This window comes from Paralichthys olivaceus, chromosome 17, assembly GCF_024713975.1.
Source record: "Paralichthys olivaceus isolate ysfri-2021 chromosome 17, ASM2471397v2, whole genome shotgun sequence".
Lineage (NCBI taxonomy): Eukaryota > Metazoa > Chordata > Actinopteri > Pleuronectiformes > Paralichthyidae > Paralichthys > Paralichthys olivaceus.
Genome location: NC_091109.1, coordinates 20,732,413 through 20,747,896, shown reverse-complemented (window position 1 = coordinate 20,747,896; position 15,484 = coordinate 20,732,413). Strand labels below are relative to the sequence as shown.

General features: G+C 41.3%; 1 protein-coding gene across 7 annotated transcripts in view; it reads left to right on the top strand.

Annotated features, from left to right (window-relative positions):
- The window catches only part of arhgap21a (Rho GTPase activating protein 21a), a 70,308-nt gene that overhangs the window by 35,368 nt on the left and 19,456 nt on the right, over positions 1-15,484 (top strand). For all 7 annotated transcript variants that reach the window (XM_069512052.1, XM_069512051.1, XM_069512050.1 and 4 more), the window contains 4 exons: positions 387-575; positions 3,469-3,490; positions 13,589-13,681; positions 14,831-14,909. In XM_069512052.1, coding sequence (XP_069368153.1) covers positions 387-575; positions 3,469-3,490; positions 13,589-13,681; positions 14,831-14,909 — 383 coding nt within the window. The remainder of the gene's footprint in view (positions 1-386; positions 576-3,468; positions 3,491-13,588; positions 13,682-14,830; positions 14,910-15,484) is intronic.

Here is a 15,484-nt window from a genome sequence, read left to right as displayed (position 1 = left end):
TCGAGATGATTAATAAGATATAGGCTTAGTCACGGGCTGTTAGATCTGTGAAAACACACTTTTCTTTGTTTTAGTTAACCGCTTTGCTTGACGATTACCAGAAGTGAAGTCAGTGGAGTGATTGTACTGTCATGTAGCGGTGAAACTGTGGAAATAGAAGTTTTACGATCAGTGTGTCATCATTTTTTTAACCACGTTTGATTTCTGCGTTGCAGAGCAGTAAGACATCTAAAGTTTCCCAACACACACACGAGAGCAGCATCCTTTTGCTCTCAAGGAGAAATCGAATCATGTTGAAAATGTGGGACTGTTTTTTAAATCTGTGTCAACACAGTGTAGTTTCTGGTCACTTTGTATTAACGCCGATATTTTTTTCCTCCATTCAGGCCAAGCAGAACGATGGGCACGACCAGAGTGAGGTGTCGGCCGCCACTTCTCCTGGGCCGGAGGAGGAGCCTTTCTCCTGGCCGGGCCCGAAGACGCTGCAGCTGCGTCGAACCTCCCAGGGTTTCGGCTTCACACTGCGGCACTTCATCGTCTACCCACCCGAGTCTGCCGTCCACAACTCCCTGAAGGTGACAGCACAATGACTCTTAGACCTCAAAACAAAACAAATCCTCATGCCGTCAAATGCATTTTAGCATTTTTAACCCATTTCAACACTTGGGTTGAAGAACTGTGGGAAAAAAGATGTTAAGCTCCTTTCCTATTTCAAATTTTAATTTTAATTTGTGCTTTGACTGAACCAAGGAATCTCTCCAAATACCTGTCACTCTGGTTAATTTGCTTTCATTATTGCTTTTTTGTCCTGGCTGGCAAGAGCCATACAATTATATCTACTGGTCTCTGTTCCAGATCGTAATCATTACAATGAGACTTTTGATGTGTCTGTAGTGGTTTAGAAAACAGCAGATTTGTGTCACATAAAGAGGAGAGACCTTCAGAGTTATGACTCTCAGCTGCTGGTTGAACACGGCCCCAGACAAACAACATCATATTTAGTGCCTTTTTGTGAGAGTTGTTTCCCAGGAAGAAAGAAATCTGTGCATGTTCTGTTGTGCGGCTTCAACATTTTTAGTGCCTGGTTTAGTTTTCTGAGATTCTTGAAGCCGTTTCACTCGAATCCACCACTCATTGTAATTTTCTCAAGCTGTGAGCAGCTTCAGATATGAAATAGATTCAAGTTTTTCTAGAGTTAGAACATTTTTCTGCAGCTATTGTCACTGAATCGTGAATGTTCGCTCTTTTATTTTAGTTTTCAGTACGTCAGATTACTTGTCCAACGGTTGCCATGTCCAAAAACCAAGATGTGAAGATTATTGACAACAATTTTTTATTGTTTTAATGTCAATAATAATTAGTAACGTGATTAATTGAGCAATGAATCTCTCGATTAATCGATAATGAGAATAATTATAGGCAACAAACAAGCAGCAAACATTTCATCACACACTGCTCAGGAAAAAAGTTTCATAATAATAGTTTTACGCTCGTTCGCCTCATTTATTTTGTTATTCACTTTAACTGTAGAAGCAAATCTCATACTGATGTTTATTATAACACACAACTTCAATATTTAATCTCTTCAAATCTCTTTCGAATAAAGAAATTACATTTTCATTTGAATCTATTTTCGGTTTGCTGCTGTTATCGTCGCTGACCATCACCGACACCGGACTTAATACGACTACAGTGTTTTAATTTAACTGAAATGTCAATACGCTCATGTCGTGTCAGTTTTTTAGCAGAGCCTATTTCTGACTCGTATCATCCCACCTGGGAACTCTGCCAACTGTCCTCTGGATAACATCAGTACCAATCTGCCCTTTGGTATTAATCCTGATGTGACAGCACTTCCGGCTCCTAATGGGCACAGACTTAATACAGACTAAAGGGCTTTGGGTAAATACCACAGGGCTTCTTTAATGGGAAAATGTGCCGGTGTTTCAAGTCCGCTCTCTGGAAGCTTATCACGGCCTCGCTCGTATTAGTTTTCCTAATAATAATTCCTAGTGATAATTCAGGATAAGTTGGGTTTACTTTTCTCTGAAGTGTATTTTGACAACCTCTCATGTTTGCACAAAGGGATTTCCTACAAAGTTAGCATAGTACGTTAGGTTTATAGCCTTTGGCTTTGCTTCTGCATGTTGAAAGAGAAACTTCGGCACAAAAGTTTAGGACTTTGAGAGGTTTGTGTAACCAAAGAGACGGACAGTTTCTCCCACAGGCATTCATGGGTATCACAATTTTGTTTGGGCCATTTTTAAGTCCAGTCTGGACGAGTGTTTGCTTTTCTTTTCTCACTAAAACCTGATTTGTATTGAGCTGACTTTAAATATGGTCCAAGATTCACAGAAAAAATAAATTAAGGGAGTTTACTTGTCTGTGAAAATCTGGCAAGAAGATGAAGCATAAATCATTAATTGAATTCATTAAATATCATTTAGATAATAAGTCTTTAACTAAAACAGGTGTTTTCTTTGCAGATTCCACCAGGTTTTATTCCAATAGTCTTTTTTAGTATTTTAAGATGTGATTCCGGGAAATATTTCCACTAAAACCTTAAATTTCAATCCATCAAGTCACTCGATCGCTCATTGTAATCTCTAACCGGTTCTCCTATTATGTAACCTCAGCCGTCATGGTAAGGATGAAAAAACAAAATCCTTGTCCATGTTTATGCGTCACTGTAATTACTTTTAGGGTCTTGGATCGGAGCTCTTTCCTAATCACAGTTCGAGGATATTAGCGTTAGCTTGCAGAGGGTCTGACCGTCTTAAGGAAAGCCTTTGGAGAGCGGCGCTTCTTAAAGCATCTATGCCGAACACGTGTGTCACTGAGGGGAGGTGGATTAAAGTGTGTGGATTTTAACTGAGGGAAATTAAAGATTTATGTGTTGAGGAAATGGATAAAAAATAAAGACCACAAACATGAAGTGGCTTTTATTTAAGAACTGCCACCGGAGTTGCTCCCCCGTCATGGGTCCTTTATCAAAAACTGAAATGATAAAGTGTTTAATGATTGATTAACACTTTCTTCTCTCATCCATTCCCTGTAGGGCTTCAACTAATTGTTTTATCAATTAATCTGTTAATTATTGTCTTTGTACATAAAATTGTGAGGGCGTACTTCTGCCAAGGCTAACATCCTATCTCAGTATGTTAGAGACGGGGCCCCAACACAAAATTTCATAATTTTCAGAAAATCGTATTGCGAGTATTTTGTGGGTAAAAAACAGTATAGTATTAATAAAAGAATAACACGCCAATATTTTCCACGGTTATTTGTTTTTTATGATGACTCTTTGTGTGGCTATAGATAATATTCTGCTACGGCTAAATGAGTGATTGAGTATTTAGTTTGGGGGATGGGTTAAAATGTTCTATTTTTGCATTTATATCAAACTATCAGATTATATTCAATTAAGCGTCATGAAATTTAAACCCATCGTCTCTTCTTTTCTTTCAGGATGAGGACAATGGCAGCCGCGGTAAGTTTGCAAATCTGTTTTTTTTTTTTTTTTTTTAAACTGCTGCATGAATTAGGGACGTGCGCTGTTAGCTGGGACCTCAGGTGTTGCAATAAGAAATGCACAGAAACCATTTACCACTCAGCTATTTCTGCTGAATGGGGATCAAATTAGGATTGACACTCCACGACCCCAAACGATTTCTCTCTTTATAGATTGAATAGATGCATTTCGATGAGTCTTTGTGTCTTAACATCTCATCATTTCAATCGGGGACTCAGTCTCTATAATGGCTTTATAACTGCATCGTTTTCAGCCAGGGAATAAAGAAGACAAAGAAATAAACAACATGTTGCAGGTGCAGTTGTGTCTTCTGGGGTCTGTCAGGCAGACAGGCGGCGTTGAATCTTTTAGTCTTTGCTCTTCGGAGCCGTGGCGTTAGCTTGGCAAGTCCTCGGCATTCCTCAGAGCATCCGGCTCGTCGTTCCAGTCCCTCAGTATTCTGCTCACATCCGCAGCCCAGCGTGAATGCAGGCGGATCGCTCTGCTGCCTTCTTAAACAGCCCTGTAACACATCTTTTAACAGACAATCAAGGCCCTTGTACATTGGCACGTGTATACGTACGTAGACAATAGGAAATTGTATTTTTTTGACATGAGTGGACGGTGAAAATGAAAGATTCTGGGTCGATGGAAGGTGAGCGGAATCCCTTTTGTGATAAATCAGAATCAAAACGCATCCCAACAGGAAATTGAGAGATTCCAGTAAGTGTCCCTCATCTCAATCTTGGCTCTTGGTGTCACATTCCTCACACTATACCCTCCCGCCTCCCCTCATCCACTTCAGCTCCTCCATGTCCACCCGCTTCATTCAACACAGGCCTCACAACATTAAACAACACACACACACACACACACACACACACACACACACACACACACACGGGGCCCTGCTGTGGCAGGAGGAAACCCTTCAGGGAGTAAGTGTGGCTCCACATACTTATGAACTTGGATTCCTTTTTGTGACTTTACCTGAAAGAAGTCAACTCTTGAGTGTGTGTGTGTGTGTGTGTGTGTGTGTGTGTGTGTGTGTGTGTGTGTGTGTGTGTGGTTCCTATGCCACTAAATGTAGTGTAGTAAGTGCATGAGAGCCATTCATCGAAAAGCTCAATACATAGTGAATAATAACTCCCTCCTTCACTCGGAGGAAGGAAGTGACTTGGCCGGCCTCCAGTCTCATAAATCCTTCTTTGCCTCCAGCAGAGGTGATGATGCTCTCCGGTAGCAGTTCATCACAAACGAAGACAGAATTCACTTTTTTTTGCAAAGCTGCAGTTAATACACCAGTAAAATGAATCAATAATAACTATTTATCAAGAAAAATAACCAAAAAAACCAGCGGTTGTAAATTAACGTTATGTGAATCTTCTTCTAAATCCTCAACTAAATAAACAATTTGAAACCAATTGAATTATCTGATGTCAAAACAAAATCCAGAGCATGTGATTGCACCTCATGTGCAGATGAAGCAGCCTGCGTTGCCTTTAGTGTGATGAAGACAGAATATTATTTTGCTTTGTATTGTTAAGCCCATACCAGCTGACACTGGGTGAGAGGCGGGGGTTGGGTACACCCTGTGCAGGTCGTCAGTCCATCACAGGGCTGACATTTACACATTTACACATAAACAACAATTTACACTCACATTCACACCTACATGCAAAAACAGTTTCAAATTAACCTGCATTTCTTTCAATCGTGGGAGGAAGCTGGAGGAAACTCATGCACAAGGACGACATGCAAACTCAAAACACGATGGCCTTCAGCAAACCGCTGAACACCAAACTGCTCCTGAGTTATTTCAAAACGAAGTTTCTTCAAGTCAAACCAAATGACACCCTGCAACAGACAGTCTGCCCTTTATAACCCTATCTACTGAAGTTTGTAAAATTAAATCCAAAATAGGCTGAAAACAGACTTCTGAAGGATTTTTGAGTCAGATTGAATTATCTAATTAAAAAGTAGAATGGCATTCAGTAGAGCCCATACCTCCGCCAAGACCCCAAACTCCTCTTAAATCCAATCAGGCTGCACCAAAATTACACACACACACACACTCATAGATATCAGTCTCCTAAATATGTTTTTTTGTCCTCGAGATCCATTCATTATTTCCTGGGTAATTGGTGAAAATGTAGAAAAACACGATTTCACAACATTAAATCTTGGCCCAGTTCAGTAATTTTTGCGTAATCCTGCTGACAAACAAATGGACTGGGGCGAAAAACAAAACCTCCCTAGTTGAAGTAAAGTTTTTTTCACATATTTCTGGAGCTTTTGATTGGATTGTATTATAGACTTCGTCATAGTTTATTTGCTTTAATTGAATATAGACTTCAAAAAATAGACTTCATGTTCCCGAGCACTTCCAAGACGTCTTGTCCATATTGGTTTAACATTTAAACTTGAAAGTTCATTCCTAAAGTTTTCACTCAACTCTCAACTTCATTATCTTTCACGAAACGACACACGGGCAGACAAACTTTGCTTTTTAAGGTTTTTGTAGCTTCTGGTGTTCAAACATGAGAACCGAGCCCTCCGCTGGTCACAATCACGGCAGCTGCACGGCGTACGTCCCCCAAACAAACGCTCTTGACATCATCCAACAACACACGGGTCCAGACAGATAATGCATCCCATGTGCTGGGTTATTTTAATGTTTATGAAAAAAAAGAAGTTGCGTTCTGTCCGACTCCGCTCTGTGATGTTCGCTGCAGCCTCCCCGGCGTTCGCTGCAGTGCAGTTTATTTGCTTGACTCGGAGCCAGTGTGTGATGAGGCTGTTGCTGTTTGGAGAGGGTAGGATGGGGGGGGGGGGGCTGCTGACCGCGTGTTGACTAGCTGGGTGTTGCCGCTGGAAACACTTAAAACATCCAGAAAACACACACAGCGACATAGATACACAGATAAACAAACGTAAACATCTACATTCGGTGTATAGATAAACGGTGGAACAGGAATGACGTCCTTTTACTTTGTGTGTGTCTCAAGTATGAATGTGTTTATTTCCTTTCACAGCGGTTGTGTACATACCAAACGGCTGTTATCCCAAATCTTCCTCTCCTCTTCCCTCCCCCCCTCCCTCCGTCTGTCTCTGCCTTTCCTGTATCTCGTTCTCCTCAGCTGTGTATTTTAGCAAGTTATCAAAGGGGCTGAAATCCTAATGAGGTGTTCTGTGCTATGCTTACGAAGCCCGTGGAACCTCAGCGCAGCGAGAGAAGCAACATAAAAAACTTCACCATCTGTTCAAATATTTGTTTTTCATTCAACGTGAAACACTTTTCTCCGCAGATACCAGTTTTATTTCCATCGTTTTCTGTCTTTTTTCTTCTTCTTTTTTCTTTTTTGGGTCAGGTTTTGGTTCGTTCCCATGAAGTCTGCAGAGGGAACGTAGCGCAGCACAAGCAAACAGAATTCCCCAGTATTCTCCAGTGAGCCTTTTAATGCCCCACCTTCTTTAACAAAGCTAAAGTTTTTGTCTTCTTTTTTTTTCTTTTTCCATGGTCAGCTAAGCGTAGCGCTAAGACTGGAAACAGGGAGACAGCTAGCCTGGCTCTGTGCAGAGGTATGCACGAGGACTGCAGGTATATTTAACTAGAACATAAGAGCTTGTGCAGATTGAACAAACAAGATTCAAGGTGATGTTTAATATTGATAGTCTAATCTAAGTCTTGGCAAGAGAACAAATAGTTCCACAAAACTTCTGCTTTTCTTGGCAACAGGCCTCATCCTTTACTCGTGAGGGTGAACTATTTTTCTTTTATTTTAATCTGGAGTTCAAACTGTTCTTTTTTCAAAGTTGATTGAGTAATTATGACTCTGACAGCTTGTTCTGTTTTTGTATGATATACACACACCCACCCACGTAGGAGCTGTAACATAAAGACGCAAGTCATAAAAACTTTTTAGGCAAAAGTCCAAACACAACTGACCGTTCACCCTCTCTGTTACTGGACCGCTGCAACGCCTCTGTTCTAATACGGATAATAAGCAGTCGTCACTGGTTATGATGGTGGATGTACCACTCAGGCTCCGGTCATCCTTTGGAACAACTGGTTTCAGACAGAAGCAGACAAAAGTTTTTTTCATGTCTTGCCACCACCTGTAGGTTTTACTTAAACAAGTGTTATTTTTATTTTGCTCCATGAGTTGGTTGAAAAAACTCTCATTAAGTCATCAAATTAATTGAGGCTTGATATTTTAACCACAACAAACATATATTTATATATATATTTCTCTTTTGCATCACTTTCTCTGTAAAGTAAAATTTTCCCATCAGCAAACATTAAAACCAATGTGTCAGCTCATGTCGGCTGATTTGTATCTTATCCGTTTGGGCTCTTTAGTTTTAATTGTGTCCGAAAAGTTAAAGTTCTATGTCCCGAGATGGAAGTTTGGTTAGTTTCCTTGTTGATCTCAGTGATGCACTTGATTACGTCTATATAGTCGATAGACCTTCTTATCCCACTCCTCGCACTTTTGCTCTTGTGTTGTTTGGTTGTGTAAAGATCAGAACAAACAGAGGCCACCTTCAACTCTCCAGAGAGAGAATCGTGGCCAGTTGACGATGAGAAGGTATTTTTCAAATGGCCCCATCTGCCTCCAGATGTGTGTCACTTTGTTCCCTCAGTTGAACTGAAACTTTTAAAGAAAGAAAACAAAACACTGAATCAACTATTACTTCTTCTTTTATTTCAGTGCGGTGCGGTCAGAGTAATGTCAGTGCATATCCTCTTTCCCCTGGGTGGGTTTTGGTATTTGCAATTCCTAGAAAGTGGTGGAAAGTACTCCAGCACCTTCCTGTCTGTGGTTGGAAAAAAAACACCAGGTGTGTGTCTGTGTGAGTGTTTATCTGTGTGTGTGTGTGTGTTAGTGTGTGTTTTGTTTATGAGCAGACCAGTGGACAGATGTAACAGTGGTGTCAAACATTCCTACATCAGTCAGCGAAGTGAATTATTTTGAAATGTAATCTGCCCTCCAGGAATTCTTCCATGCAGTGTGTCACGTATAAATAAACATACACAATTCCCAGTATTAGTTACATCCAGTAAACACTGATGTAGTTTAGTGCATAATTATCAAGATTTAATGTTCAGTTTCTGTCCTGACTGATGTAAATGAGGTAAAAAAAACTTCACGTCAAACGTTAGCCGAAAAAATTGATTATAAAGTCCAAACCAACACCTCTGTAAAAAACTGGTCTTCATGTTTTTATTGAGTAAAAGTTTATGTCCAACACTTTATCTTATCACAGATATTGGAATTTGTGTGTCAGTCAGTTGTTAATTGCAGTGCAGTTTTTTTTTAGTTTAGAAATAGAAAATCTTAACAACCTTTTTCCTGAGCTTTCAACCGCAGCTCCTCCTCAGCAGATGGGGTTTGTTCCGTTGTCATCATGTAATGGAATTTCCTCCTCATATGTGGAGCTGCAGATCACAAACAGTTGCCCCTCCACGGACAGCGACCTGTGACCAGCGCTCCGTTCAGTAAGCTCTAGAAAAAGGGAGTTATGCGTTCTGACCAATTTAGAAACTGTCTAATCAGAATAAAGATAATACACGTTTATAATTATAATTAAAACAATTGTATAATACTTTTAACGATGCTTAATGACACCGCACTGCAATGTTTCTTTCCTCTGTTTACAAATCTGATTCACCTGGATTGAGATAACCGCTTGTTAGTTCGACTTACTGGCTTATTCTTCCTCTACTACTGCTCTTCACTACTATTTAGAAACGTGCCATATAAAAAAATGTTTACTCACTTATTTCCTGACGTGCAACCAGTGACTGAACACTGGCGGTGATGACAGGGGCTTTAAGGCGTATTGACATACCCTCCTCCAGTGTGTGCTGAGGTTTCTGACGTAAAGCTGCGGCTGTTTACAGAGCGCGGCGATTAGCCAGATGAGACCTGTCCATCTCAACGCTGGCACCTGAAAGTCGTCTCACCGTGTGACAAAGTGTATTGACTCAGTTTAGAAGGATGCGTGGGTTTGTTTGAGTATTTGGCGGATGTCAGGAATCGGCCGTGCAGGTGTTTTAGCAGAGTTTAAGCTTTCATAGGAGAGTTGTGTTTGGACTAGTTTGTGTGTGAACTGTACACAGAATTCATGGGAATGGCAGAAGAAAAAGGCAGAATTACAGTATTTATTTTCACGGTGGCTTCGTCCTCCGTCTTCTAAGAGGGAGTCTGATGATAAAACACGCTGTGCTTTTGAAGGAAGTGGCAGTTTATGGATTTATGTGAAGTGTACTTGTGCTTTGACCTTCCCACACTATGGGGGGACCTCCATGTGCCAGGATCATGTGCCTCACGTTTTCTTATTTCTGTGCTGGAAGAGGCTCGACACAGATAATCATCTAAACACACACACACAGTCCTCCTCCTTCTTCCTCCTCCTCTGTCTTCTTTGTGTTTGAAGTGTTGGGAAAGTTGTAGTGAAACACATCTTCCTCTTCAGTATCGGAGCAAACGACGTGCAACACATGTGCTCAGGTGTTTCGATATTTCCGTACATTTGTGTGTGGGTGTGTTTGTGAAAGTGTGAGTGACACAAACGGCACTGAGCGAGTTGGATGGAGAGGTATTAGAGGTTAATGCAGAGAGCGGGCAGCGGGCCCAGCCCTCTGTAGAATAACATTATCTAACCCAAAACAACAGGGGAGCGGGGAGCTGGCCCACACAACCAGGCCCAGCTGTGCAGCCGGGGACGGCAGCCAAACCAGAGCTTGTCGAGGCCAAAGAGCAGCGCTGAGACTCAACCATGCCAGTATAAGGCCCTCCACTGCTAGACTGGAAATGCACAGCAAGGAAACAGCTTTTTATTGGTTTTCTTGCGTCGTATATGATTGAAATTCTGAGTTGAAAACAACAAACCAGTTCTTTGTATTTGGTCCATTTGGGAGCTTCCTTACCTCCGCTGTGGAGGTTATGCTTATGCTCCTGCCCGTCTGTTTGTTTATTTATTTATCAGCAGGATTATGCAAAAACTACTGAATGGATTTACAACTTGAGGACGTGGACCAAGAAAGGAATGAGTCCGGATAAACAGGCAGATCCAGGATTCTTTTTCTCACTTTCTTTATCATTGTGAGATGCTGTTTTGCATTATATATATATATATGAGTGTGTGAAATTTGATGCGGCTTAACTGAATTTAAGGGGACTATTGGGCCTTAGCGGAGGTATGCGCTCTACTGAGGGCGATTCTAGAGACCTTGATTATGAGCTGTGACATATTTTGAATTCTGAAAAGTTTATAAAGTCAATGTCATGTACCACCCAAGAATAGCTGCGGTTATTCAACTCATTCTGAGCTTTGGAACAGCAAACCAAAGTCATTCTGAGGCTGATGTGCTTCATTAATCCACGCAGTAGTTTATGCTTTGATAAGACAGTTGGGAGCATTAAAAATGTCCAAAGCTTTAGATTTCCACATTTAATCCTGTTCATCCAGCTGCGGGGCATGGAAACTTCCAGAATCCAATTTGTGCTGCAGCGTTGGTGCTCGGTCGACATTGGCTTGGGAATCTGCCTCGTGCACTAGCAGAGAGGCGGAGGGGAGGTAGAGGGAGCATTAGTTGACATTTGTACATCCAACACGGGTCAGTCATCTCCAATAATGCATCAGTAATGTTGAGGTTTGAAGTCACGTCATCAGTGAGATCACTGGTTCTCTGCCTTTTCTCGAGTTGTGACCAACCTGCACCACGTGCACACAGACTGACTCTCACAGTCAATAACATCCATTCTAATTAGGATCTTATCACTTTTTTAATTACATTTTTAATATATGCAATCATTTCTTTCCCCACAACCATCTGGAAATATCAGGAAATATCTCACGACTCTTTGGACCCCTAGGTCGTCCTTACCATGAATCTAAATACAGTTTGTCCCTCTACAGTTTTACATAGGTGAGAATAAAGTGTTTTTATGTCCTCTGCTGCCTTCTGCTGGATTAAAAAGAAGTTGACAGCTGTTGTCAACATTTCCGCAGTAACCGTGAGCGAGCACGTGAGGATGTAGTAACACTTGCACACAGTAGAATGACTGTCAGAGGAGTTTTTTTGTTTTCTAACCACAGTATTGGTGATGATTACATTTTCCTTGAGTCTGTCAGACATTTTCCTTTTGCACAAAAGCTTTAAACATTGATGCATCTCTCCATTTATATTCAACACTGTCTTTTTTATTTTGTTGATGTCCGTCCTTGGAGAGGAGTCCAACGCTTGTGACCCCCCCCCCCGAGGTGCGTTTTTAAAAACGTTTAATTTGCCCTCACACTACTCGAAGGACAGAGGATGTTGCACCTTGTATAGATTGTGAAGCTTTATGAGGCAAATTGTGATTTGTGAATAAGAGCTGTACAAATTCTATTTGATTTTTAAAAAGGTCAGGATTATGTGTTATTCTACTCTAAGCTCTCTTCTGTTGTTGCTTTTTCTCAGAGATGATTATCCTATGGAAGATCTGTGAATCAAAACACTGCATGTCGTCAATGTTAATCCTCAGCATGCAGTAACATTTTCAGCCACATGGAGGATATCAGGAGATACAAGGACATCTGAGGTGACATGGCTTTGATGTTACATGTTTTAATTCCCACACCGACAACTGGTTCTCAAAAGACTCATCGCCCCTCGTCACTGTTGACATCACTCTTTAAATCACATCTCCACCCCAGTGGATCAGGCCCACACACACACACACACACACACACACACACACGCACGGCACTGATTTCACCGGGCACCTCTGGGTCATAAATACATGTATCTGCTGCTGTGCGAAAATGAAGCGGGGCATTCATGAGAGGAGCATGCGTGCTTGGCGTCCCCCTGAGGACAGAACAGTGGGATGCTCTGATGTTGCACCTCCTTTAGGTCTGCGGGCTGTCAAAGGCAGCTGAGGCCAAATGAGACCGAAGCTTATGGCTCGGGGAAAAGACAAATTTAGCTTTTTAAAAAAATCAGACTCACACAAACACAGTCACTGAACTCCTGTGCCTCCTTCCTTTTTCATAAATATACATACCCTGCAACCATTTTAAAGTTAATATTAGTAAGCTTATGTGGAGGCTAGATTTGGGGAGTTTCCTCCAGATTTCCTCGTGCGCTTCACACGACATGGCGTGCTGTCGTGTTTGTGAGCCACATTACCCGAAGTCCCTTGTGCCTCGCTTGCATGCAGCCTTGTCAGCACACTGTGACCTGTCCTCACTGTCTGCACCTCAGGACACATCTGACAGCGGAGTGGGGTCAGTGAAAGGATGAGTCAAGGGACAGAGGATGTGGTGTATGAGGGAAGGACAGATGAACAGTGTTTGGGATGTTAATATTTTAGGAAAAGGACAAACTAGTTTTCTTTTCTCATTTATTAGAAGCTTGGAACTTATTTGTCTTTCCATATATATATATGTATTTTAGTAAGACGACTGCTTATGCTACTCCAGAATAGAGAAAAGTGCTTTTTGCAGAGCTCTTCAGTATAAATTTATTGAGAAACTGTCTGATGCACAATTGAATAGTGCTGAAACGATTTGTCAATCGACAGAAGACAAAACTATTATTATATGTTTATATTAGTTCAGTCGTTTAAGAACATTCACGAATTCCAGCCTCAAAACATTTGGAGATGTGACTTCTGGCTTGATAAATGAATTTCTCTCTCTTGCTGCAAGTTAAGCGTCAGCAAGAAGTCGAGTTATTTTATCATTGTTGAAATCAATAAAGAATCAATGATGATATAGCTGTTGTGTGCAGCCTGACCGTCTTATAACTGAGTTCAGTGTGCACGACAAAACTGTGATGTTCGTCCTTTTTCAAAGTTGTAATCAACTATTCTATCTCAAATATTCGGCCTGTACTTCATTAGGCTTACTCAGTAAAAAGCACAAGCAGAGAAAAAAAATGAAGTACCAGAGGAAACGTGTGAACTGGTGCCACGATGTTGCAGCAGTTGAATTTCCAGCTCCAGTGTGATGTGGCCTACTTCTATCTACTGTTGCTCGTCCTCACCGAGTACATGTGCTCTCTCTCTCTCTCGTTACCAGGGAGACAGCGAAACCGTCTGGAGCCAATGGACACCATTTTCGTCAAGCAAGTGAAGGAGGGAGGCCCCGCCCACGGAGCTGGACTCTGTACAGGTACGCACACAGACAGACAGACACACACACACACACACACACACACACACACATGCACATGCAGTGTTAACACACACTCTCCGTGGAGATCGCTGCACTCCTCCTGGTAACTGGCAGATCTTGTGATTAACTCCAACTGTCTCACATTTGACCTCAAATCGCCGTTTGTTGCCAAGATTTCTTCACATCTGTTCTCTAGGTAATTCCACTTCCTCGTAACCTGCCAGGCAAAACAGAGATAGGTTACAAAATAACAGATGGCTCCTTTGTGGGGGGTTGAACAAAGTGTAATATGCACACTGTTATACCAACTACATCTCCCACTTTGTTTTTCGTATTAATCCACAAATCATTTCTTGTTATAAAGGATAAAAATACTCGAACAGACTCCCCCTCTGGTGATAAGAATTAATCAGCTCTTTTTCATTTTCATTTCCCGGGAATGTTGGTGACAGCAGAAGCTCTGTGCAGTAAATGTTATTGCCAGGTTAGCGCTTTGTATTACTGGAAATGTCAAGTGGCCTGAACAAATCCTGTAAGCTCTGCGCCTTTATCTGATCACTCTCCTTTCCCCCTCCTGGGACGGAGGAGTGTAGTGTTTTCCCACAATTATCTAGTTCCTCTCCTGAACTCACCTCTCGTCTTCAGGAAATGTCAATGGATGTGGATCCTAACACAGGATGGATCCTAACATGGGGTCCTTCAAATAAACCAGTATTGGTATTTCGGCTTTGATCTAAAAACAGATGTGTGTTTGTGCTGGACGAAGCAGCAGCTGAGGATTTCACTCGGTCAATAATCGTATTGACTGGAATCCAGATAATTGTCCTGAGCAGTCGAGGTTCTCGGTCCCGGTGGTCAAAGAGTTTGTCGTGTCGTCGGCGATCGTGCAAATTAAAGCCCTGGCTCCGACACTGTGGAATTCTTTTTCTATTGACATAAGATCTGCAGTCTGTGTGGACGACCTTCAAAAAGAAGCTAAAAATTCATTTATTCAAACTGGCCTTTGCCTTGTTTTCCTAATGCTTTTTGTTTGATCCTTTTACTGTTGAATTTTAACAACTATACTCGTGTGAATCACTTTGACCTGCTCTGTGAACGATGTCATATTAAATAAACCTAACGTACTTATTATGTGATTCTGTGCAGGCGATCGTATTGTGAAGGTGAATGGAGAGAGCATCATTGGAAAGACGTACTCACAAGTCATAGCCTTGATCCAGAACAGGTAAGATTACCCAGAGGCCTCAATTTGATTTAATATCGCCTGTGACAGACTCCTTCAACTTACCCCCCCCCCCCCCCCCCCATTCTGCATCAAATCAAGCCATAGATAATCATATATTTCATTAATATTGTGGTAATCTGTTATAAAAGTCCCTAAAAGTTCCTTACTATCATAGAATGACGAAGATATTTTTTCATATTGTGAATCACTGAATCAATCATTTAATTTCTAGACTACTGATTGGTTTATGGCCTCCAGAGGAAATGATAAAATATCCATGTTTGTACATTGGAATCAACACGGGATGTGATGAATCAGACCCAGGTTTTAAGACTGACTGACTCAGACCATGGTGCCCAAGATCTAATCTCTTCACCACCATCACTTCGCTGAATGTTTGTGAACTAATGACACAGAAAATAATTCAGAACCGTTGTGAAACTCTCTATTGAAAAAACATACTCAGCTTTGCAAAGATTGTTTCCTTATCGCTGATAAATGCACACGTAACATTCACACACCATTAACCAGCAGCTTTAGAAGGTCGGATTGTACGTGTTTAAAACGTTTGTCAT